Here is a 22,533-nt window from a genome sequence, read left to right as displayed (position 1 = left end):
AGCTGGAGAGCCCGGTGACCCACCCTCCAGATACCACCTTCTCCCTGCTGTCGGCATGTGCAGGGACGGACGCACGAGGGCACCGCTGGCACTACCGGCAGAGCCCTGTGTGGGGAAAAGACCCGCAGGGGCCTCGGGGATGACCCCCGCTAGGGAAGGGGGGGGGGGCGGAGAGCAGGAGGCGCTTTCTGGGGCAGCTTCAGACAAGCCAGGGAGGCGCACACGCCGGGGAGCCCGCCACACACCCCTAAGTGCGGCGGCCAGGACTGCGGGAGGCGGCGGGCTCACCCGAGGGGGCCGGCAAGGAGCGGGGACGGCCCTCGGCGCTGCGGGGCTCGCTCCGCCCTGCCGCGTCTCTACTGAGGGGAAACGCGCGCACAACTCGCCGCGGCGGCCGTCCGCGCGCCCCCAAGCCCATCGGCTCCAAAGAGCGGACACCGACAGCCGCCCCGCCTCGACTCGGGCTCGCACCGGACCCGCTGTCCTCTCGCTGAGCTGCGGCCCCCACTAGCTCTGGGCCGGGAAGTCAGCCCGGGGCCGGGAGTCGAGCCCCGGGGCGGGAGCGCGGGGCGCCGGACGTCCTGCCAACACCACGGAGCCGGCCGGTCCCGGGGACGCGGTACCCAGCCGAGTCCCAGGGTCTGTGCCGGCGGGCTGCGCGCAGGCGCGGGCGGGCAAGCGCGTCACGGCGCAGGTGCGGCCGTGCGCCGACGCGGCGGGACGTAAACACGCACGCAGGGGTGGGGGGGGGGGGCCCACGAGGGCGGGCGCAGGCGCGGTGGGGAATAGGAGGGCGCGGCGCAGGCGCATTGGCCGCGCGCGCGATGGGCGGGGTGTGGACGGCGCTGCGATGGCTGCCCGCGGGTGTCGGACCAGCGAAGCCCCCGGCGCCTCTCAGAGCCCGGCCTCCTGACGCCGCCAGTGGGCGGGGTCGCCCGGGCCGCCGCCACCGCTGTCATGTATCCGCCGCCGCCGCCGGCGCCACATCGGGACTTCATCTCGGTGACGCTGAGCCTTGGCCAGAGCTACGACGGCAGCAAAAGCTGGCGGCGGCGCTCGTGCTGGAGGGTGAGGGTCGGCGCCGGGCCGGGGTCCCGCGGCCCGCCCGCCGCCCCCTGCCTGGAGCGCAGGCGCTCGTCCGGGCCCGGGGAGCGGTGGTCGCCGGCCGCAGGCCGTCTTTACAGCCCGCGCTCGGCGGGGCGGGGTCGGGGAGGGGGAAAGCTGTAGGCTGCCCCTCGGTGCGGTGGGTCAGGAGCCCCGCGGTCTCGGGCTGCAGGGCATCGACACCCCCACATCGGGGCAGATGCGGGGTCCCGCCGGCTGCCTGAGACGGAACACGCGCGTCGCGCGAGCCTTTCCTCACGGCCCCTGCGATAGGACACGTATGGCTTCTGCGTCTGTTGTTTATTTCCGTTCCCCTATACCGTCTGGAATATCCCCGCGGCTCGTCAGTCTCTGCCGCCGGGGCGCTTCCCCCGGTTCAGAAACCGGACCTTGGGAGTTACCCACTGTCCTCCCTGAATTTGCAGCGGTCGCACGGGTCCCAGCTGTGTTGTTTTCCGTCCCGTAGAAATGGAAGCAGCTGTCGAGATTACAGCGCAACGTGATCCTTTTCTTCCTCACGTTTCTCCTGCTCTGCGGGCTCCTGTCCTACATCAGCGTGGCTGACCAGTGGAGAGGTACCGGCTGCGCGTGTGCCTCAACCCCATGCGTGTGCGTCACTGACTGCGGGTGGCTGGGCAGAAGCGGCCTGGCCGTGCGCCTTAAGCGCCTGGAGCGTCTGCGAATTGGCGAGAAGCGCAGATGAAAAGGAGCGGAGAGTGTCTTTAGCCACCCTGCTAGAACGTGGCTCGAGTTAATGTGATGTTGCCCGCCTGCTTCCTGGGTGTCCGGTGGAAGGGCCGGCCTCTCCGTTCTCTGTGCCTCACGGAGACGTTCGGGTCCTGAGGTCGCGTGCCCCGTCCAGACACGCTCCCTGAACTTCCTCACACGTGTTACCGTGTGTTCCGAGCGGCCGGGCAGTCTGGGTGAGGGCGTAGGGAACCCCTGTGGGGGAGGAAAGCTCAGGAGCTGCTGCAGGCGGCTGGAGACAGCTGCACATAGGCCAGCGTCTGCGCTTCCTGGAAGGGAAGCCGCCGAGGGGAGGTCCGTGTGGGCTGGGCTGCAGGACAGAAGCTGCCAAGTGCTTTGAGGAAGGTTTGGTTACCCTTGGCCGTTCTTGAGTTGGTTTAAAGGACCTTCCCCAGGTCTCACGGTGTCCTCTCGTGGTGAGGAGCGCCCACCTAGACGTGTTCCTCCGCGCGCGCGCTCGGGCTCTCCTTGGGGCTGTGCGGCACGTTTGGGATAAAATCTGTTCTCTCGTTTAGCCGTGGATGGCAGGTCAGCGGAAGAGCGGAAGGTGAGACCAGCAGATCCGCCCGTCTTGCCGGCTCCTCAGAAGGCAGATGCTAATCCAGAAAACTCGCCGGGGCTTTTACCCCAGGTATGTTCGGTGAACTACACGTGGGGTTGCGACCGGGGTCGGTCCCACGGGCGTTTCAGAACCGCGCGTGATGTTCCACACGGACGGGGGAGCAGTCCTTTCCCTTGTTGTTTGTCTGATGTTCGCGCCCCGCGCCCCGCGCCCCTTATTCTGAGCCAGTAGGGTGACGCTTGGGGCAAGGAGGAGGAATATTCTTTCCTTCCTTCCCCTTGGATACCTGCTGGTGAGCGAAACAGACCCGCCCCTTGTCTGGAGGAGCCGCAGGCCGGCGGGAGCAGGCCGGTGGCCGTGGTGTCCATCCCGGGAGGAAAGTAGCAGTCGCCTCCAGGGATGAGGCCGGGGTCGGGACGCTGAACTGCGGTGTGAGACTGGGCAGCCGCTGGTCCTGGGTAGAGTCGGGAGAGCAGGGCTTGAGTCCAGTGACGTTGCCCGAGGCAGGGGGAGCTGGGCTTGTTCAGGGAGCTGCAGTTTCAGAGGGCGTGGGCGGGGAAGGGGGCTGGGGTCAGGCCCCACGGGGAGCGGCCAGGAGGCCTCTCTGCAAACCGTCTCACTCGGAGGCTGTGTGTCAAACAGCTCACGTCCTCCCTCGTGGAGCCGACACGCACGTCTCTCGCTCCTCTTGGCCGCTCTCGTGCACCTGGGCTCTCGTGACGGCGATGGGAGCAGAGCCCGCCTGCACGGTTGCCCGCCGAAAGACACGCTTCCATTGCTCGGGAGGCCCGTGATCCCGTCTGTGGTGGCGGCCGGGGTCGGTGTGCACGGCTCCCCGGGTCCGGGCCTCGGGGCGCGGGGCCCCTTGTGGCGGGGCCGCTGGGACCTTTCCTGCTGCTCGGACTCCGGCACTCGTGCCCCAGGCCTGGGTCAGCCCCGGTGCTTTGTGTGCGGCCAGATCCCATCCTCTTGGCCACGGGGGTCCCGGCTCCGTGGCACTGGCGTCTTTACAACGAGGACCTCTTCACGGGTCCTGTGGGTACTGAGCGGCGGCAGAGATGTGCTCGATCCCTGAGTCGGCCTCCTTGCCGTGTCCTGCGGAGGAGGGGCCTCCTCCTGCCCTCTGCTGACGACAGGCTACGCCTGGGCCCCTGCGCTCCGTCCCTGGACCCGGTGCCCTGGCCACCCGGTTCTGAGCACAAAGGGTGGGGGTCCTGGGGCACAGGCCCGGGACAGTGTTCTTTGCGCCTCCATCCACGGGGACGTGGCTCTGACCCTTTATTGCTACCTTTAGGGTCTGTGACGGCCTGGAACCCTCCTGGGCCAGGATGCTAACCCACTGCCCAGGGCTGCGCCAGCCCGTTGGCACAGTCTCCGCCCCGGTTGGTCAGGGCCCGGAGATCGTGAGAAAGGATCTTCTGGCCAAATCTGCATGTTGCCGTGGGAGCGGGAAGGCATCTCCTCTGGGGGCCGTGCGCCACCAGCCATTCCACGCGGTCCGTGGGGTTGGGTCTGACAGGGAGAGCATCCCAGGTGGAAACGGAGTGGCAGCTCCTGGGGCGTTGAGCTGTTTTCACGAGTGGCTCTTGTTTCGATCTAGAAGCCTCAGAGGCATTTCCGACGGGGACCGCCCAACCTGCAGATTAGAGCCCCCGACAAAGACTCCAAGGACCGGAGGCAGGATGACACGAGGCGGAGGGACGAGGTGGTGGGCGACGCTCGTCAGGAAGAGAGCACACAGAGAACGGTGGTCAGGTACAGGGAGCGTCAGAGACGAGGCAGCACGGGTCGCTAGATGCGCAGAGGCCGGTCCGTTTGACGTTTCCTGAAAAACAAAGGGATAGGATCGGCGCGCTGTCTGAAGCGGCTTCTCCTCTCAGAGCAGACAGTGGAGAGAGCGGGACCCCGGTGGGGGCGGGGCCCTGCCTTCTCCGCGTCGTGCCGCATGGAGCGGAGGGCCGCCACGAGCCCAGCCAGGCTGTGACCGCGGGCGTTTGCATCTCTGCCCTCAAGCCGGCTGACTCCTCTTCCTCCTCTCCCTCCTCTCCCTGAAGCTGGAGGGGTGCAGTGATCGAGCCGGAGCAGGGCACCGAGCCCCCTTCGAGAAAGGCAGAGGGCCCCCCCACCAAGCCTTCCTCACAGGCCCCCGGGATTCAGAACCAACCAGGTAAGGCCCCGCCTGCGCCCCGTCGGGCCTCACCCGGACATGGTGACGGAGAGGGCGCGTGGACACCCAGCTGGGCACCCGGGCGGGCCCCAGCTCTCTGTAGAGCCTTGGGGAGGACACGGGGCTCCACGGCGGCCCGCGGTCCCAGGCCCGTCGCGGCAGCCACAGGCCGCCTGTGCGGGAACTGCCCGCGTCCGTGCCAGCGCGGGGCCTGGGGAGAGTGAAGACACGGCCCTGGCTCGGTGGGGTCCTGGGGTCCTGCGTTCTGGCACCTGTAGTGGAGGGCCCCCGGGGCACTGGCGCTTTGTACGCTCCGTGCGGCCTGTCTGCTTTGGTTCTCGTGGCGGCCTTTGAGGTCATCGGTCTGTCGTAGGCCCGTTCCACGGACGGGCGAACCGAGGTTAGGCCGGCAGCGGCCACGGCCATTTGCCTCCCGGAGCGGGGGCTCGCGCCGGGTCAGCTGAGCCTGGGGCCCAGGCTGTGACCCTCCAGTCCTGTCGCTGTTGCCACTGAGGAGGGGAGGAGGAAGAAGGAGCCCAGAGCCCGGACGGGCGGCCCGGGCGTGTGGGGGGAGGCAGAGCGGTCGCGGGGCTCTGAGGACCGATGTCAAAGCCGCAGATACCAACACCACTGGGCCTCGGGCCACACCGAGAGGACACGTGTCGCGAAGCCGCCGACGCCCACGTTTCTGTCCGCCTGGTGGCCCTGTAAGTCGTGCCTGGTCCTCCGACGTGTGGAGGGGAGAAACCTTCTCGGTCGGCGTCACGGCCACCCTGGAAGGGCCCCAGGGCGGCCTTGGGTGTGTCTGCCACACGCTGTTCCCTCCCCGAAAACACCCAGAGCTGCTGAGGCACGACGCGGGCACCTGTGAGATGAGGCGCTCTCGTGGAGGTCACCGGGGCCCGCCCGCCCGCCCGCCACGTCTGATGCTCCCCCGGCCGGATTGCACAGCGCGGCTGCCGTGGCGGAGCGGCAGGCACCGGTCTGCTGCCTCAAACACCGCCGCCCACCGCGCGTTCCCCGCAGCTCCAGAGAGTCGTGCCCGCCGGGCGTCTGGTGGAGGCGGACGGGCGCAGGCCAGGCGGATGAGAGGCCGCGCCGTCGCGTGTGGGCCCTGGAGGCCTCGCCACCTTGGCAGCCGCGTCCAGCCGTGCGGCTCCGAGCCCGGCGGCGCCGCGCCCCGATCTTTGGGGTCGTCCGCTGCTGACCTGCGGCCCCGGACGGTGTCCCCCCGCCCCACTGAGCGCCCCGCGGCCTGGGGCTGCAGAGGGGCGGTGTCTGAACCCTGGGCGGTTCCGGTCCCCACGACCCGCCGTCTTCCTCCCAGCCTCCCCGAACGAGCGTCAGAGGGCCGTGATAGACGCCTTCCGCCACGCGTGGACCGGCTACCGCAAGTTCGCCTGGGGCCACGACGAGCTGAAACCCGTGTCCAGGTCCTTCAGCGAGTGGTTTGGCCTGGGACTTACGCTGATTGACGCCCTGGACACCATGTGGATTTTGGGTCTGAAGAAAGGTACCCGCTCGTCCCCGAGCACGCGGCCAAGTTCCCCCGGTGGAACGCTTGGGCGCGCGAGTGAGCGAGCCGTGCCCTGGAGGGTGTAGACGCCACTGTTTCCGTCTGAGGAGCTCTCCCTTCCCCTGGGTGGCAGGCAGTCGCTTTGTCCCTTGATGGCAGGCGTCCCGGGGACGCTCAGGGCAGTCGCCCCCTCGGCTCCCGGCCGAAGGCCTGGGCTGGCGTCCGGGGGCAGTTCCAGCCCGTGCTCCCGTCCTAGCCGGAAAGGGGCTCCCTGGTGGGAGGCGGCACGTGATCCTATAAGGCCATCGGCGTCCCGGGTCTCCCCATCACACCCTTCTCAGGCCACGTGGACGGGGTGTGGTCGAGGCTACGGGTCTTTGGGTCTCTCTTCCGAATCGGTCTCTCGGAGTCCGTTTCCGGTGTTCCGTAGAGGCCAGAGGCTCCCCCTGCGTTACTCACGTGGCCCTTTGTGCCGTGGCCTTTACCCGTCAGCGTTGGTGCTCACGACGGCACGCTGGCTGCCCGTCCTCCGGGTGCAGGGGGCTCCGCGGTGTGTCCCCTTGCCGTGGGAAGTGATGGCGAGGCCCCTCGGGAGAGAGAGACACGAGGACGCACGTGGCCCCAGAGCCAGCGAGCGGTCCCGGGGGCGCCGGGACCTGTAACCTACTGCCGCTCCCACCCGTCTCCCGTCGCAGAGTTTGAAGAAGCCCGCAAGTGGGTGTCTAAGAAGCTCCGGTTTCAGAAAGACGTGGACGTCAACCTGTTCGAGAGCACGATCCGGATCCTGGGCGGCCTTCTGAGCGCTTACCACCTGTCCGGGGACGACCTCTTCCTGAGGAAGGCCGTGAGTGTCCGGGCGCCGGTGGAGGTTCCGCGGCTCGAGGGGCCCCCGGGGGGTGGGGGCGGGGGTCTGTTCCGGGTCTCCCGTCTCCCCGGTCGTCTGGGTCTCGCTCCCGCGCACGTGCGTGGGAAGGTCCCTGTCACCGTCGCGACCCGTGGGGAAGCGCTCTCGGGGCTCCTCGGTCTCACCGCCGTTGAGCGCCGAGGCCACGTGAAGCCAGTGAGGTCCCGTGTCCACTTACGGGGGTGAGCACGGGTGGCGGGGTGGCGGGGGTGGGGCGGGAGGGCGGGCGTCGTGGAACGGAGCCGAGGCTGGCGTGTGACGGGAAACCTCGGTCCTCGTCGTGTCGCGTCATCAGGAAGACTTTGGGAATCGGCTGCTGCCCGCGTTCCAGACGCCCTCCAGGATCCCATACTCGGACGTGAACATCGGCACCGGAGCCGCCCACCCGCCCCGCTGGACCTCGGACAGCACGGTGGCCGAGGTCACGAGCATTCAGCTGGAGTTCCGAGAGCTCTCCCGCCTCACGGGGAGTAAGAAGTTTCAGGTACGGGGGGCCGGCCTGCCGGCCGGAGGCGTCACACCAAGCGGAGGCGTGCGTGGACTTGACCCCGGGCCGCGGGACCACCGTCCTGTGTGCTTCCCGGTCCCTCGTTCCTCGCCTTTCCTCAGCTGCGCGGGCGGGAAGGGTGTCGACTGGGGGCTGAGTCCGAGCGCGGGCCTGTGTCCTTGGGGTCCCAACTGCCCCCTGCCTCGTGCTGTGGTGGCCCCCGGGGGTGGTCCGTGCCGGGAGCGAGGCAGGGGCCCACGGTCGTGGGTTTCGGCCTCGCTAGCCCGTCGCTGACGGTCCTTGTGGACCTCGCTCCTGACCCTCGCCCCGACCCCGTTGGCCGGGGTCCCTCTCCTTGTGGGTGAGTCTCCAGCACGCGGCGGACCCTCTGGACTTGGCGCTCTGCCTCGTCACTCTTCCTCTGCCTTAAAAACCTGAGCTGCGATTTGAACGTCAGGAAGTTTTGCCTCTTGGCTTGAACGTCGTGCCACAGTCCCACGTGGGCAGCGGCTGCCACCGTCTGATTCCAGAGCCAGGTCCTCGCCTCAGGAAGTGGGCCAGCGCACCCTAGCGCTCCCACCCGGGCCCCCTGCCTCGGTGGCCGCAAATCCACTTGTCGTGCGTGGCTTTCTCTGTTTGGAATGCTCGGCGTGAGTGAGGTCCTACGTACGGCGTGGGCCGTCTGTGGCCGGTTCTGTCGCCACGCGTGACGTCTTCGTCCGCGCTGGAAGCGTCCCGGAGAGGCGCGCCCGTGTCGTAGCACGTGTCCGAAGCATCCCTTTTCGTGGCCCGGTGGTCTGCCATCGTGCGGTCGGACCACGTGCTGTCCGGGCTCTCGTGCGTGGAGGAGCAGCTGGGTTGTTTCCCACGCGGGGGTGGTAAGAGCGGCGCTCCCGGGAGAAGGTTCCAGGCGCACACAGGGCTCTGGCTTTTCCGCGGCAGCCCGCGCTTGTCCTCGGGTCTTTCTCGGTAGCCTTCGCGGTGGGCACGTGAGGGTGCCTCCTCTGGGCTGTGGGTTTTGTCCTGATGACGTGTGGCGTTTTCCAAACGCCCGCAGGCCCCGTGTTCATCCCCCGGGTGGAGGTGGGCGTCCGGGTGCCTGTCTGCTTGTCGGCGGATTAGCGGCTTTCCTGTCGTTGGCTCGTACTCCGGAAGCTCAGCGTCTCTCTGTTTGCTCTGAGACGCCGGCCGGGCGCCGTTGCGATGCCGGGATCTCTGTAGCTGCTGGAGACCCAAGGGAAATTGAAGCCGCCCCTGCCTCAGAGGACTTTGTAAAAAGGGGCGGGCGTACGTGGCGGGTGGAGGCCAGGAAGTCACTCCCCAGGCAGGGTCCCGAGCGCCGCGAGCAAACGCGCACAGGGCCATGGAGCACAGATGCGTGGCGCTGCCCGGGAGGAGCTGAGGTTGGTTGGGTCTCGAAGGATGAACAGGATCGGCGCGGGCGGGTGTGCCGCGACCGCGGGCTCGGAAGCAGACGCGCCCGCCTTCCCTCCAGCGAGCGGGAGCAGACGGCCACGCCTGGGCAGGAGGTCCCGGGGACCGCGGCTGTGGCCTTCAGACACGGTCCCCTGCCAGGAGGAGGAGCTCAGCCCCGTGTTCGGGGCCCTCGGCATCTGCCCGCTCATGGAGGCAGCCGCGTGTGAGGGTGGGGACCTGGTTGCCGCGTGGCTGGGGCCACCCTCAGAAGCCCTTGCCCGGTGCAGCCGGGCAGGGGAGCGCCGTGGGCCGGGACACCGGCCTCTTCCGTCCTCTTCCGTCCTCCGCTGGGAACGGGCCCGCCTGTCACGGAGGAGGGGTGAGCCGACCCGACGAGGCCCGCCTTCCTCGGCTGGCCCGAGGTCCGGCAGCCCCGTCCCCCTGGCTCACCCGCACTCTCCCCTTGTGTGTGTGTGTGTCCCAGGAGGCCGCGGAGGAGGTGACGAGGCGTGTGCACTCCCTGTCGGGGAAGAAGGACGGGCTGGTGCCCATGTTCATCAACACGCACAGCGGCCTCTTCACTCACATGGGAGTGTTCACTCTGGGCGCCAGGGCCGACAGCTACTACGAGTACCTGTTGAAGCAGTGGATCCAGGGCGGAAAGAAGGAGACGCAGTGAGGCCTGTTTCTGCTGCTTCGGGGACGGGGTCCCCGAGGCTCCCCTTGTCCCGAGTTCTCGGTCAGGAGGCAGCGGCCGTGCCGGACCCGGACTCGGCCCCTCCGCGGGGGATGTGTCTCTTCCCGGCACGGCCTTCGTGCCAGAGAGGACGCCTGGCTGGTCACGGAGGTCCCCGGCCCCTCTGCGCCAGGCAGGGCCTGGGGTCTGGGCCCGGCCGAGGGGCCCCCGGCTCACCGGCCGAGCTCTCGTCCTCGGGGTTGTGGAGGCGGCTCTGCTTGTCCGCTCCCCAGCAGAAGGTGGCCAGGGGCCCCTGGGCCTCCCCGCGCTGCCTGGTTGACGCTTCAGACGTGCGCTTTCCCAGACGGCAGCGCCTCGGGGAGCCTCGTCGTGCGGTCGGGAAAACGCAGGTCACTCTAGTGAAGGGACTGGAAATCCTTGAAGTCTCACGCCAGGGGGTGACCACGGCCCAGGACCGCTGGGGGTGGGCAGCTCCAGGAGGCCGACCCCTACGGGCAGAGATCAGGGCATGACGCCTGGGGAGCCGGAGTTCCCCACGCCTGAACGTGGTGGGGACGTTGAGAGAACCCTGGTGGGCACGTGGGGTCCCGGGTGGTCCACGGGGGCCGGCTGAGAGGAACGACCCTGTTCGGGGGAGCGGCGGGCACAGCCCCGTGTGTGCCCCAGGCCGCCGACTGCCACGAGCCTGCATCTCCAGGCTGGCGTGGTGCCACCCCAGACAGGGCCAGGCCTCTTGGCCACTAGCGTGGGGATGGCAGCTCGTGGCCACGTGCCCGCTCCTGGGTAACCGGGCGGGGGGTCGGGCCGCGCACCCACCTGGCCTGAGCCCACGGGGCCTGCCGGTTCACAGGTTACTGGAAGACTACCTCGAAGCCGTCGAGGGAATCAAAAGGCACCTGCTGCGCAGGTCTGAGCCCAGGAAGCTCACCTTTGTGGGGGAGCTGGCCCACGGCCGCTTCAGCGCCAAGATGGTGAGCACGGTCGTGATGCAGGTGGGGCGTAGGGGGCCGCACGCACCCGTTTTTCTGGGCCCCCGATGGCTTCGCGAGTCTGGACCTTGGAGAGATGGCTCAGATTCTGGTCGTGGGGCGTGAGCCCTCACAGGTCGACGATGGACTGCGCGGCGGCGGTGTGCGGCAAGGGGGGCTGGGGTCTGTGATGGGTCCCCGGCCCCTCCCCCTCCCCGCCCCCCTCCCCCCCTCTCCCCTCTTCCCCCTCCCCGCCCCCCCTCCCCCCTCTCCCCTCTTCCCCCTCCCCTCCCCCTCCCCCCTTCCCTCTTCCCTCTCCCCGCCCCCTGCCCCCTCTTCCCCCTCCCCTCTCTCCTCCCCCCCTCCCCGCTCTCCTCTCCCCTCCACCTCCCCCTTCCCCCTCCCCGCCCCCTGCCCCCTCTTCCCCCTCCCCGCTCTCCTCCCCCCTCCCCGCTCTCCTCTCCCCTCCCCGCCCCCTCCCCTCCCCCTCCCCCCCTCTCCCCTCTTCCCCCCCCCCTCCTCCCCCCTCCCCTCTCTCCTCCCTGCTCTCTGCCCTCTGCCCTGGGTCTAGTTACTTGTCCCCTGCCCCTGGTACTCCATCAGTGTTTGTGGGGTCAGGGCCAGACCCGGGTCAGCATCCGCTCCCCTGGCAGGCGGGTGTCTGTCCGCCACCCTCCCCCCTGCCCGTGTGGAGCCCCAGGGGCCGGGCCCGTAGTGGAGTCGCTTTCCACGTTCCTGCCCTCGTGGGCCCTGAGGAGTCCCCGCTCAGGCCCGTCGACCCCTGGGGATGCGGGGGGCCTGAGGGAGCGCTGGACCCTGCACCCGGTGTGGCCCCCGCCCCTGCCCCACGTGGCCACCGACTCACAGTGGTGAGGAAACCGCTCTGGTTTCAGGACCACCTGGTGTGCTTCCTGCCAGGGACGCTGGCTCTGGGCGCCCACCACGGCCTGCCCGCCGACCACATGGAGCTGGCCCGGGCGCTCATGGACACCTGCTACCAGATGAACCGCCAGATGGAGACGGGGCTGAGCCCCGAAATCGTGCACTTCAACCTGTACCCCCAGAGCGACCGCAAGGACGTGCAGGTCAAGGTGAGCCGGGCCGGGGTCTGGGCGTGGGGGCGCCCTGCGGGCTCGGCCTAGCTCCTCCCGTGTCCCCCCACCCCCCACCCCAGGCGGCCGAGCTCAGCCCGTGTTGTGTCCCCCATCCCTCCCTCCCCCCCTCCCCCGCCCAGCCGGCCGACAGGCACAACTTGCTGCGGCCCGAGACGGTGGAGAGTCTGTTCTACCTGCACCGCCTCACGGGAGAGCGCAAGTACCAGGACTGGGGCTGGGAGATCCTGCAGAGCTTCAACAAGTACACGCGGGTGAGCGCCTGCCCCACCCTGAGTCCCTGCTCCCCTAGCCGGGGCAGCCAGAGGGGGGCGAGGGCGGGGGCGGTGCAGCTCGCGGTGGCCTCGGGAGTTCGGCGCCACGTGCCCCAGGGTCTCGGGGACCAGGCTCTGTGGCCCGGTGTGCACAGGGCGACTCTCCTCCCGGATCCTCCGTGTGGCCCCGGGCAGCCCTTTCCCACCCCAGACGGCGCCGTGACCGTGGCCCTGACACCCGTCTCGCCCTCTGGGCCGTGGCTCGGAGGTCACGCCGTGTCCGGGGCCCGCCACCCACCCCGGTAGAGCGCGAGCGCCAAAACCCGACCCGCGTACGCCCTGTGGCGGCCGGGCGGTGGGTCCCGGCCTCCTCAGGTGCTCGGGGCCTTCGGGAGGCCGCCTCCGGGTTCCGGAGCACGCGCTGCACGTCGGGTCACATGAGGGCGGCTGGCGTCTCTGAGGGCCCGTCTGGAGGAGCTGCGGCTGAGCTCCCGGGGGGCCGGTCCCCCGGCGGACCTTGGGGTCGTCTGCCTCAGACCCTGCCCTTGGCCACGGGTGCCGCGGTGAGGCGCGGGGGCCCCGGCCGGGGGCCCTGCGGCCGCCGGCGCCCCCGAGGGCTGAGCCCGGCGTGGGGAGCTGGCTGGGCCTGCAGCCGTGGTGACGCCGCGGTCTCCGCTCTCGTGCAGGTCCCCTCGGGTGGTTATTCTTCCATCAGCAACGTCCAGGATCCCCTCAATCCCCAGCCCCGGGACAAGATGGAGAGCTTCTTTCTGGGGGAGACGCTCAAGTACCTGTACCTGCTCTTCTCCGACGACCCGGCCCTGCTCAGCCTGGACGCCTACGTGTTCAACACTGAGGCTCACCCCTTGCCCATCTGGGCCCCGCCTAGGGTGGGGTGACCCCCCTGTGGGCACTGCCCGGGGTCCTCACACGTCTTGCGTCTGTGGCTACCTGTCCTCGGAACCCTGGCCTTGGGTAGGTTCGCTCTCTTGACCTTGGCCGCGGCGTGTCCCCTCGGCCGACTGTCCGTGCTCCAGGGTCAGGCTGATGACATTCCCCAGGGGGTTACCGAGCCTGACATCTCAGGGCCTCAGAGGTGGTCAGGGCAGCTGGGCGCCCGGTGCTTTGCCGCTGGCTTTGCACTTCTGGCTTGTGGTTCTCATGACGTCGGATGGTGTCGTGAGGTCAGCGCCGTGAATCCCCGAGGCCCCACCTGCTGGGGACCTTCCTGCTTGAATCATGACTTACATTCCTGATCCCCAAACGTCTTCTGTGTGGCCCCAGTGTCTCTGCTTGTCCCCTGGGGCCGCTCTGGGTCTCCTGGACCCACACGTGTTCTGAGATGAGCTGAAGGGACAGCCCGACATGCGGTTCAGCCCGGGGTCTCAGAGTCTGTGAATGTGCCCTGACCCGGGAGTCCTGGGGGGGCACTTGTGACCCCCTGCGAATCCGGGCACCTGGCCGGCTGTGGTGTTTACATGTTGGACTCAGGGATCCTCCCCCGGCCCTGCAGGGGCGGGGAGGGGCGGGTGGACAAGTTCATCCTGCTCCTGGACCACCCGACAGAACGGACTTTCCAGGCAGCATAAACGTGGATTTGCCCTGACTGGTGTCTCCCGTGTCTGTGATGGAACCTGTGTTCCTTGAGCCGTGGGTGGGGCATGGGTCACACTCCCACCGTCACCATCAGGCTGGAGAGCTGGGAGGAGGCGGTGTGGACACGGAGTCCAGGTTCCCGTGGGAGCTGATGCCCTGCACCTGCTCCTCCTCCAGCACCTGCTGCTTCCCTCCTTGAGCACGGACTCAGGGTGCTTTTCCAGAAACAAACCCCAGCTTCTGCTTGGGATCCTGCCTCCTGGAACCAGGCGGCCCCGTGGGACAGGCCCAGCTCCTCTCTATGTGATACTCTTTCCGGAAGGTCTTCTTTGCCTGAAGAGCTTGAGTCTCTCTCCGTTTGCAGAGACCAAGGCTCCCAGTGCTGGGCAGGACCTCAGTTCTCAGACACTCTATACTCCTGTCCCTCCAGCAGCCCTGGGCGCCGGTGGCCACTCTTGGGGCTGCCTTCTGCTCTTGGCCCCTAGTCCCGTGTGTTTTGTGCCTGGAACACGGTCCAGGGCCTGTCTCAGAAGTGGGATCTGTGCCCCCTCATGGCTGTCGGCTGCCCCTCTGCACCCAGGGGCCTGGTTGGCAGCTGCCCACCCAGGGGTTCAGCCCCGGTAGCGGTCGTGGGTAGAGCTTTGCAGCCCCCCTCTCCAGTGGGCCACCCGGAAGGACGCCTGGGCCGGCCGCAGGGGGCCCCAGCGCCCACCCCTTGCCCTGAGACCACACACAGGTTGAGGGCTCTGTTTTATTAAACACGAGGCTGGTTTGAGAGGTGTGGCAGTGTGCCTGGTCTGTCACCCCATGAGGACCACAGACACCATGCTTTGCGCTGTGCTGTGCACAGCCAGGCCACCAGACGCTTCTTTGGCCCCCCCTCCTTGGCCTTAGCCCCTCACCCCCAGCGCCCTGAGCTGCTCCCCAGCGGGCCTGTCCGGTCCCGAGTCGGGGAGTGCTCCTCAGTCCCCCCGAGTCCCCCACGCTGGGCCAGCTGCAGCCGCTGTTCTCTTCTGGCTGCGGCCACCCACTCGCCGATGAGCCTGGCCTCGAGCCTGCGAGCCTCCCGGACAGACGTGGGGTCTCGTGGATGAGACGCTCTAAGGAGAAGGCGCGGGGGCCTCAGCCGGGCAGCAGGCCCGAGCCTCGCCTCACCCCACCTCAGCCCACACCCGGCCATGGCCTGGGGCCCCACGTCGCTCCCCTGCCGGGGCAGGACTGCACCTGAGGTCTAGGTGGTGGGCTCCCCCCCGGATGGTGACAGCGAGGACGGAGGTGCTGAGGTTTCTCTGTATCTGTGTCGGTCAAAGGACATTCCGTCGGCTACTCGCCGTGCTCTGGGCCACGGCCGACCCCACCTCTGCCCGCCCGGTGCCACCTGCTCCAGGGCCTCGTGTCCCAGCCCGTGGGGCACAGCCGAGGCCATGACTTAAAGACACTACGTGGCCTTGAACGGCCTCATTGAAAGGGAAGGACAGAGATGAACAAGCCAGATGTCAGTTCACGCAAAGAAGTCAGGGAAAAAAGCAAAGGAGAGGAGGGGATAAAGCGGGAACAAGAGCGAAGGCGGCACAGAACCCACAGAACCACGTGTGCAGCCTGGCGAGGGCAGAGCCGGTTCTTGAGCGGAGTCTGGCAAACCCAGGGAGACTCACCCCGCCCCCTGCCCAGGGGTCCAGGTCACCGTTGGAGAAGATGATGTTGCTGGCAGCTTTGAGGTCTGAAAGCACAGATGTGGGGTGGAGAGCGGGCCCAGCCCCCCAGGTCTGAGCCACGGAGATCAGGGGAGTGGGGGGGGGGGGTCAGCTCAGCACAGAGGGAAGGATGCCACCATCTCTGAGCCTCACCTCCCGCCCCGAAGCTGATCCGCAGCCAGTCCCTCCGGGGCCACACGCCCCACGTGTCCAGGCAGTACTGCTGGCGGAGGCCCTCCGTGAACGGCAGGTCGGGGAAGAGGTCGGTCACGTTGTTGCTGGAAAAGGTCAGGTTGATCTCGGTGCAGGCCTGTGGGACGCCACACACCGAGGTCAGCCCGGCGGGGCGGGCGACCTCACCCCGCACCCCCGTGCGGCACCCCCGGACCTGGTAATCCCAGGCCTTGGCGTCAGGGCCCGAGCCGCAGCCTGTGGGGTCCGCGCAGGCCTGGTACTGTCGGTAGATGTCATAGCAGGGCTCCGTGCCCGAGGAGTTGTACACCAGCCCTGGTGAGAGGGGCGCTGGGGCCGGGGGCCTGCACGGCCACCCTGCCCCCTCGGTGGGGGACACGTGCCCGTGAGGCGTGGGGCTCCTGGGGGCGGGGCTCTCAGCTGCTGCTCCGGCTGCTGAGGGTGGCCAGGCGGTGGCCGGGCTGGAACTTGTTGGAGACCCCGTGGAGCAGAGCCTCCCCCACCGGCCCCCGCCGGGCTAGGGACTGCACGGGGGCAGCTGTGCTCCTGGCCTCCACGTGACCCTTGCCCCCAAGACACACCCACCCCCCCATGCTCAGCACCAGGCCCAGGGCTGAGGGGCAGACGCACCAGCCAGCGCTCGGAGCCCCTTGATCCTCCGGGTCTCGCTCAGGAGCCAGTCACAGCCAACCTAGGGGTGCCAACCAAAGACCCACACTCTGGGCCTGCAGCCCTCTCCCCAGCTCACCCTTCGCTGGTCCCAGGCCCCAGAGTGGCTTCAAGGCTCTCGGGCTGGCCACCACTGGCCACCCCGGGGCGGCCGGGCCCCTCTCTGTCCACAGATCCCAGCCAGAGTCTCCTTGCCTTGACCGGGTTGGCAGGAAGGTGCCCTATGAAGTCGGTGGGGTACGGGTAGTCCATCATGGCCAGCACCGTGAAGGCGTTGCGGGCAAACCCGAAGAGCTGGGTCAGGTCCTTCTGGCTGGAGAGGGGCTGGCAGGTGCCGAACTCCTGGCTGACCGTGTCATAAGCTGCCAGAAGAAGGCGGGACGATGGCCTTCGGAGGCTGCTGTTGGGTGAAGATTGGGGGGAAGGAGGGAGGCGAGGGGCAGTCAGTGGGTTGTGGGGGGGACTGCTCACCTCCCTGTATGAACAAGTCCTTGATCTGCCGGAATGCGTCCCGCACGCCCTGGGCACACTTGGGACTCTGGCCTTCAAAGTCCTGGAGAAAGGAGGATCGTGGCAGCTGCCACCACAGCCTGGTCCGGCCCGTGGGCCCCAGAACCTTCACTCACCGCCGAGACATCCCGGAAGAACTGGTAGGAGTCACCGAGGCCGGCCACAGCCACAACGGGTGCACTGGCTGCCAGCGCCCCAGCCACGAGGTGCGGGTACTTGATCCTCATGTAGGCGCTGAGCATCCCCCCGTAGCTGGGCGGGGACACAGAGCGCCTGGGGCCACAGCCTCCCCAACACCCCTCTCCGCTCTCCCTTGTTGGAGCCCACGGTGGCCCCAGGAGGACCTGAGACTTCCGCGTCTCCCGGAAATTCTGGCCCTGGGGCCGGCCACGTGTTTGTGCCTCAGGGAGAAATGAGACGGGCAAGAACCCACCTGCCACCGAACACGATGGCGGGGGTGTCCTGGGCCCCAAGGTCCCGCCGCAGCGCGCTGAGCAGCCTCGCGAAGTCGGCCAGGGCCTGTTCCACGGTCAGCAACTCCGTGTGCCCGCGCTGTGTGGACCGCTCTCCGAAAGGGAGCGACTTCCCGTAGTACCGCTGCAGGTGGCCGACGAGAGGCTGAGCCCGGGCCCCGCCCGCCCTCGCCCGCCCTCCCTGCCACCAGTGCGGGTACCCACGTGCTCCGCGAAGACGACCAGGGCCCCCTGCTGTGCCGCCAGCTCCAGGATGAACCCCGAGTTGTTGGCGAAGGACCACACGTTGCCCTCATTGCCCGTGTAGAAGAATATGGGCCCCTCGCCCCTTTTCCAGAACTTCTCTGTCGGGCAGAGGCGGGAGGGGTCGGGTGAGGCACAGGGCGGGACCTCAGGGCCCCAGGACCCCCAGGGCCACCTCACCTGACACCAGGAACCGCTGGAGGAAGGTCTTGTTGCCGAACCTCTCGAAGTTGAAGTGGTCCAGAAGCTGCTCAAAGTAGCCCTCCTGGAAGTCACACTGGGGGACTCTGTGGGCTGGAGGGGCACGGTGCTCAGCGCATGGGGACACTAGGCACGGCGGCGGGGGGCGCCCACGGGCCCGCACTCACCCCCAGCCTCTGGGCTGCACAGCCCCAGTGCCAGCAGCAGGGTCAGGGCCCAGGGGAGGGCCGGCTGGAGCCGGGTCCCCATCTCCGCTCTGCCAGGGCTCTGTTAGGGCTGCGGTCACATGACCGGCGTGCCATCTCACGTGACAGCCCGGGCGGGGCTGGACTCTGGGCCCGACCTCCCCCGCCCCGCCGGGCTCGTTATGCCTTTTCTCCGGGTCCTCCAGGTTCCTGCCACCCACCGTGTCGCTACGGAGACGGTCACCTTGGAGACACAGGAAGCGGGAGAGGGCTCCAGGGCGTGGTGTTGGGGCAGGGGACATGCACCCAGCCGCCTGTCCTCTAGGGGCCACTGCTGAGTCACGGGGAGGTGGGAGAGACCTGCCAGTGTCCCAGCTGCCCCCACCCCCCCCCCCCCCAGCCGGGACACACCCAGGCCTCTCCCAGCCTCTGGGCCGCTGGGTGATGCCCTGGGCCACGTTGCGCCCCTAGTGAAGGACCGCGGGGGAGGGCGGGCTCTTGAGGGCAGGGCTGCGAAGGCCACATGGGCTGACCCCTGAGGAGAAGTGGGGGAGCCTTGGGAAGATGGGGTGGCGGCAGCTAGGAGGGGGCTCACGCAGAAGGCCAGCAGCTCTGAGGAAAGGGCTTGTCCAAGCGACAGTGCGAGGCCTTGTGGCGGCAGCAGGGGCCTCAGAGCCCAGGCGGGAGCTCGGACGGTGCAGACACGCAGCTGCTGAGAGCCCAGGTCGGGAGGCGGCGGCCCCAGGCCCCTGCTGGGAGCTGGGACCCTGACCCCAGCCCCTCAGGCTACTGGCCCCTCAGTGCCCTCCACTGGCCCCTCAGTGCCAGGGGCTGCGGCAGGTACCCAGTGCCCAGACACCAGGGGGGCCACCTCTCCCTTGGCATCCAGTCCTGGGCATGCGTGAGGGGCCAGATCAGCAGAGCCACCCCCTGCCCAAGGCCACAAAGGGAAGGTGAGTCACCTGTCCCCATGCCAAGACTGTCCCTGGCCAGCACGACGCCAGTCTCTGCCCAGGTCCGGCCTGTCTAGCACTGGGACAGGCCAAGGCTGGGGTCCTGCGCTCTGGCTGCAGCCTGAGAACCCGGGGCCCCAAGCCAGGCTGATTGGGGAGCAGCCAGTTAGCTGTCCCACACACTGTCCCAGGACTGTCACTGTGGCAACCAGCATGGTGACAATGACTGTTGATCATGTCATACCACCCCAGGGGTGTGGTCACCCCATGGTCACCGAATGCCACACCACAATCACTGCACAGTCCCTGTCCCCATCCCCACATCCCTGTGTCCCTGTCCCCGTGCCCCCATCCCCATGTCCTGTCCTTGTCCCGTGCCCCGCTCCTTGTGGTCCTGCATTCCCACATCCCCGTGTCCCTCTGTCCCTATACCCCTGTGTCCCCATCCCTGTGTCTCTGTCCCTCTTTCCCTGTGTCCCTCATGTCCCCGTGTCCCTAGCCCTATTTGCCCACCGTTGTTTCCCTGTCCCCGCCCCTGGGTCCCTGGGACCCCATGTCCCCGTCCCTGTGTCCCCACGTCCCCGTGTCGTGTCCCTACTTGCCCATCATTGTGCCCCTGTCCCCGTCCCTGTGTCCCTATCCCATGTCCCAGTCCCTGTGTCCCTGTGCCATGTCCCTGTCCCTGTGTCCCCCTGTCCCCATCCTGTGTCTATGCCCCCAAGCTCCCATGTCCCCGTCTCCCCGTGTCCCTGTTCCTGTGTCCCGGGACCCGCACCCAGGGCTGCCTGTCCTGCGTTGAGTAGAGAGCTGCCCTTGCAGGGTCTCCATGGCCTCTGCAGGGTAGAAGCCAGGACAGGACAGAAGGGCTCACGGCTCCTTCCCCCTGGATGGCAGCCTCTCCCCAGGCAGGCCCTCCTCTCGTCCCCTCCTCTCAGCTCGGCTGCCTGACCCTCCTACCCCGGCTGCAGACCCGGCATGTCCTTCCCTCCAAACCCTCCCGGCAGCAGCGGGAAGGCCCAGAAGGTGATTCCGATTCTGACTGTCCTGCCACACCCGGTGGCCCTGAGCTTGTGGGTAGGTCTGGGGGTCCAGAAGCCCTTCTTCCGACTCCCTGGGGAGGGGGGACAGTGGCTTTGGGGCCAAAGCTGGGTCTTGATTCCCGCCTCCACAGCCCGTAGATCTGGGGAGACAGGCCCTGTCTCCCCCCACCTGCTCTGCCCCTCAGCCCTCGAAGCTGCAAGCAACAGAGCAGCGGGTGTGGACGACAGGGAACCTGCACAGGTGCCCGTGATCTGGGTCTGAGCGAGCTGCACGTGAGGTCGGGGCCACATTTGTGTGCACGCTCAGTTACACACGCTACACGCTGAGCCCCCTTTCGTGTCAGAAAGGTGCTTTTATCTGTTGTTGAGCATTACTTTTTTATTGTTCTGGACATTAAAAAAAACATATTCTAGATATAAATTCCTCATCAGATACGTTGTTTGCAAATACTTTCTCCCGTTCTGTGGGCTTCGGTTCTGTGCACTCCGCATCCTTTGACGCACAGCTTTTGACCAAGTCCTACTGGGCTGGTGCTTGTGCTTCTGGATTGTGGCGTCAGAAGCCCTGTGAGGCCCGCTGGGTGCAGACCTGTCTCCGTATTGCTGTTGCTGCCGTTTCTAGGCGCCGGATGGTTTCGCTCTTTGGGTTGCTGATCGATTTTTAGTTGATGTTTTGTATGTGGTGGGAAGTGAGGTCCAGCTCCATTCTTTGCATGTGGAAATCCGGTTTTCCCATCACCATTGGTTGAGGACAAGGTTCTCTTCCCCACTGAGTAAACCTACATACCCTCGCAGAACATCAGTCGGCCATCCATGTGTGTGTTCATTTCTGGGCTCTCCCTTCAGTGACAACCACGTGTCTGTCACTACACCAGCACCACACCGCTCAGAGTACCATGCCTTCGTCGTAAGTTTTTAAATCGGGCAGTCCGTGTCGTCCAACTTTGTTCTTTTTCAAGAATATCTTGGCTATTTGCGGCTCCTTGCAATTCCACATTAATCTGAGAATTCATTTTCCATTTTGGCAAAAAAGGCTGTTGGAATTCTAAGACGGATGGCACTGAACCTGTAGATCATTTTTGTCTAGCATTGACGTCTTAAAATTAAGTATTCCTGGGGCGCCTGGGGGGCTCAGTTGGTTAAGTGTCCAACTTCGGCTTAGGTCATGATCTCACGGTTTGTGAGTTCGAGCCCCGCGTTGGGCTCTGCTGACAGCTCAGGGCCCAGAGCCTGCTTCGGATTCTGTGTCTCCCTCTCTCTATGCCCCTCCCCCGCTCATGCTCTGTCTCTCTCTCTCTCTCTAAAATAAACATTGAAAAAACAAAAAATAAAGTATTCCTATGCATGAACAAAGGATGTTTCCACTTATGTAGATCTTCTTTATTTTAGCAATGTTTTATACTTTTTGGTGTACATTACATCCTTAAATTTATCCCTATTTTTTCTTTTAGATGGTGTTTTTATTTTAAAGTAAGCTCTGTGCCCAACGTGGGGCTGGAACTCACAACCCCAAGATCAAGAGCCAAATGCTCCACAGACTGAGGCAGCCAAGCGTCCCAGCCCTAATGTTATTTTCAATGGAAGTGCTTTCTTAATTCCCTTTTCAGATTGTTCACTGCAGGTGCACAGGAACATAACGTTTTGATTGCTGATCTAGTCTTGCAACTTTCCTGAATTTATTAGCTCTAGTCATGTTCTTGTGAATTCTTTGGGATTTTCTATACACAGGATCATATCATGTGCAAACAGAGTTTTACTTCTTCAATTCCAGTCTGACTGCCTTTTATTTCTAGTGGCGGTGAAAGCAGGTCGTCCTGTCTTATATCCGGTCTTAGAGGAAAAGCTTCGTCTTTCACTGTTGAGTGGGATGTTGGCTGTGCGTCTTTCCATGATTACCCTTTATTGTGTTGAGGAAGTTCCCTCCTACCTACGGTTTCATGAGTGTTTCTACCATGAAAGAGTGTTGGCTTTTGTCACGTGCTCTGTGTCAATTGCAGTTATCGTGTATTTTCTCCACTGTGCTCTATGAGTGGAGTGTGTTACTGTTTCTTTTTCCTCCTGGCGTGTGCCTTCTTTCATTCAGCACGATGTCCTTGAGGTCCATGCAAGTTGTTGCTTGTATCCACAGCTCATTCCTGTGTATTGTGTTGTGTGGATGACTGATCTCCTTACATTGAAACACCTTGATCATGGTGTAGAATCTTCAAACGTACTGCCAGATTTCAGTATCTTGCTAAGGATTTTTGCATTAATATTCACAAGGAATATTGGCCTGTAGTCTTTTACTGAAATGTCTGTATCTGGTTTTGATATCAAGGTAATTTTGGGTTTACAGAATGATTTAGGAAGTTTTCCCTCCTCTCAATTTTCTGAGAGTTTGAGAAGGACTGGGGTTAACTCTTAAAATGTGTGTGTGTGTGTGTGTGTATGTGTGTGTGTGTGTGTAAGATTTATTTTTAAGTGATCTCTACACTCAATGTGGGGCTCAAACTCAACCCCAAGATCAAGAGTTGCACGCTGCACAGACTGAGCCAGCAAAGTGCCCCAACTTTGAAAATGTTTGGCTGAATTCCCCAGAAGCCACATGACCCCAGGCTTCTCTTTGTTGGGAGGGTTTTGTTGTTGTCTCTTTTTTTACTATCGGATCCATCTATTTGTCCTAGGTCTGTCGAAAACTTATAGATCATCTTGAGTTTAGATCATTCTTGCATGTCTGGGAACTTGCCATCTTAAAAAGACCGTCAGATTTCATGGTGTGAAATTTTTCTGTAAGACCACTGGTGACACCCCCACTTCTGTTTCTGGTTCTAGCTATTGGACATTCACCTTGTTAGTGTAGCTCG

At 65.5% G+C, this 22,533-nt stretch overlaps 3 protein-coding genes and 1 long non-coding RNA gene across 5 annotated transcripts; 1 reads left to right on the top strand and 3 right to left on the bottom strand.

The window, feature by feature from the left end:
- The first annotated feature begins 814 nt into the window (after positions 1–814).
- LOC106989099 (endoplasmic reticulum mannosyl-oligosaccharide 1,2-alpha-mannosidase) lies at positions 815–13,540 on the top strand. Its single transcript, XM_053204326.1, has 13 exons — positions 815–1,068; positions 1,571–1,679; positions 2,367–2,482; positions 4,014–4,168; positions 4,468–4,580; positions 5,908–6,093; positions 6,792–6,940; positions 7,296–7,484; positions 9,388–9,578; positions 10,451–10,571; positions 11,462–11,659; positions 11,803–11,934; positions 12,621–13,540. Exons 1-13 carry the CDS (start codon positions 958–960, stop codon positions 12,831–12,833), a joined length of 1,983 nt encoding a protein of 660 aa, XP_053060301.1. The 5' UTR covers positions 815–957; the 3' UTR covers positions 12,834–13,540.
- Positions 1,390–11,570, bottom strand: LOC128312034 (uncharacterized). Its single transcript, XR_008290803.1, has 2 exons — positions 11,434–11,570; positions 1,390–10,650 (listed from the first exon to the last, which is right to left on the bottom strand). It is a non-coding gene; the product is annotated as an uncharacterized LOC128312034 (long non-coding RNA).
- A 727-nt stretch (positions 13,541–14,267) lies between the features above and the next one.
- On the bottom strand, positions 14,268–17,826 carry DPP7 (dipeptidyl peptidase 7). 2 transcript variants are annotated; one of them, XM_027053043.2, is made up of 13 exons: positions 17,680–17,825; positions 17,492–17,605; positions 17,273–17,412; positions 17,029–17,192; positions 16,712–16,847; positions 16,557–16,638; positions 16,281–16,447; positions 16,047–16,107; positions 15,613–15,731; positions 15,378–15,534; positions 15,186–15,250; positions 14,755–14,825; positions 14,268–14,630 (listed from the first exon to the last, which is right to left on the bottom strand). In XM_027053043.2, exons 1-13 carry the CDS (start codon positions 17,759–17,761, stop codon positions 14,429–14,431), a joined length of 1,560 nt encoding a protein of 519 aa, XP_026908844.1. In that variant the 5' UTR covers positions 17,762–17,825; the 3' UTR covers positions 14,268–14,428. The 2 variants fall into 2 exon arrangements, with proteins under 2 accessions (XP_026908844.1, XP_053060298.1); XM_053204323.1 differs by lacking the exons at positions 15,613–15,731; positions 16,047–16,107 and having other exon boundaries at positions 15,378–15,502; positions 16,165–16,447; positions 17,680–17,826.
- Positions 17,816–19,168, bottom strand: LOC128312032 (uncharacterized). The gene is made up of 2 exons (XM_053204325.1): positions 18,660–19,168; positions 17,816–18,406 (listed from the first exon to the last, which is right to left on the bottom strand). Exons 1-2 carry the CDS (start codon positions 19,056–19,058, stop codon positions 17,816–17,818), a joined length of 990 nt encoding a protein of 329 aa, XP_053060300.1. The 5' UTR covers positions 19,059–19,168.
- Between the last annotated feature and the right edge of the window lie 3,365 nt (positions 19,169–22,533).

This window comes from Acinonyx jubatus, chromosome D4 (assembly GCF_027475565.1).
Source record: "Acinonyx jubatus isolate Ajub_Pintada_27869175 chromosome D4, VMU_Ajub_asm_v1.0, whole genome shotgun sequence".
Lineage (NCBI taxonomy): Eukaryota > Metazoa > Chordata > Mammalia > Carnivora > Felidae > Acinonyx > Acinonyx jubatus.
This window is presented reverse-complemented; position numbering and strand designations above follow the sequence as displayed.

Bases quoted from the DNA above. Each gene is read 5' to 3' on its own strand.
- LOC106989099 (XM_053204326.1), top strand. From the start codon at position 958: ATGTATCCGCCGCCGCCGCCGGCGCCACATCGGGACTTCATCTCGGTG. The intron at 6,941-7,295 runs GTGAGTGTCCGG...TCGCGTCATCAG, and splicing joins ACCTCTTCCTGAGGAAGGCC to GAAGACTTTGGGAATCGGCT. The intron at 7,485-9,387 runs GTACGGGGGGCC...TGTGTGTCCCAG, and splicing joins CGGGGAGTAAGAAGTTTCAG to GAGGCCGCGGAGGAGGTGAC.
- DPP7 (XM_027053043.2), bottom strand. From the start codon at position 17,761: ATGGGGACCCGGCTCCAGCCGGCCCTCCCCTGGGCCCTGACCCTGCTG. The intron at 17,193-17,272 runs GTGGGTACCCGC...GGCCACCTGCAG, and splicing joins TGGTCGTCTTCGCGGAGCAC to CGGTACTACGGGAAGTCGCT. The intron at 16,448-16,556 runs GTGAGCAGTCCC...TTCTTCTGGCAG, and splicing joins GGACTTGTTCATACAGGGAG to CTTATGACACGGTCAGCCAG.
- LOC128312032 (XM_053204325.1), bottom strand. From the start codon at position 19,058: ATGTGGGAATGCAGGACCACAAGGAGCGGGGCACGGGACAAGGACAGG. The intron at 18,407-18,659 runs GTGACTCACCTT...GGCTCTCAGCAG, and splicing joins CAGTCTTGGCATGGGGACAG to CTGCGTGTCTGCACCGTCCG.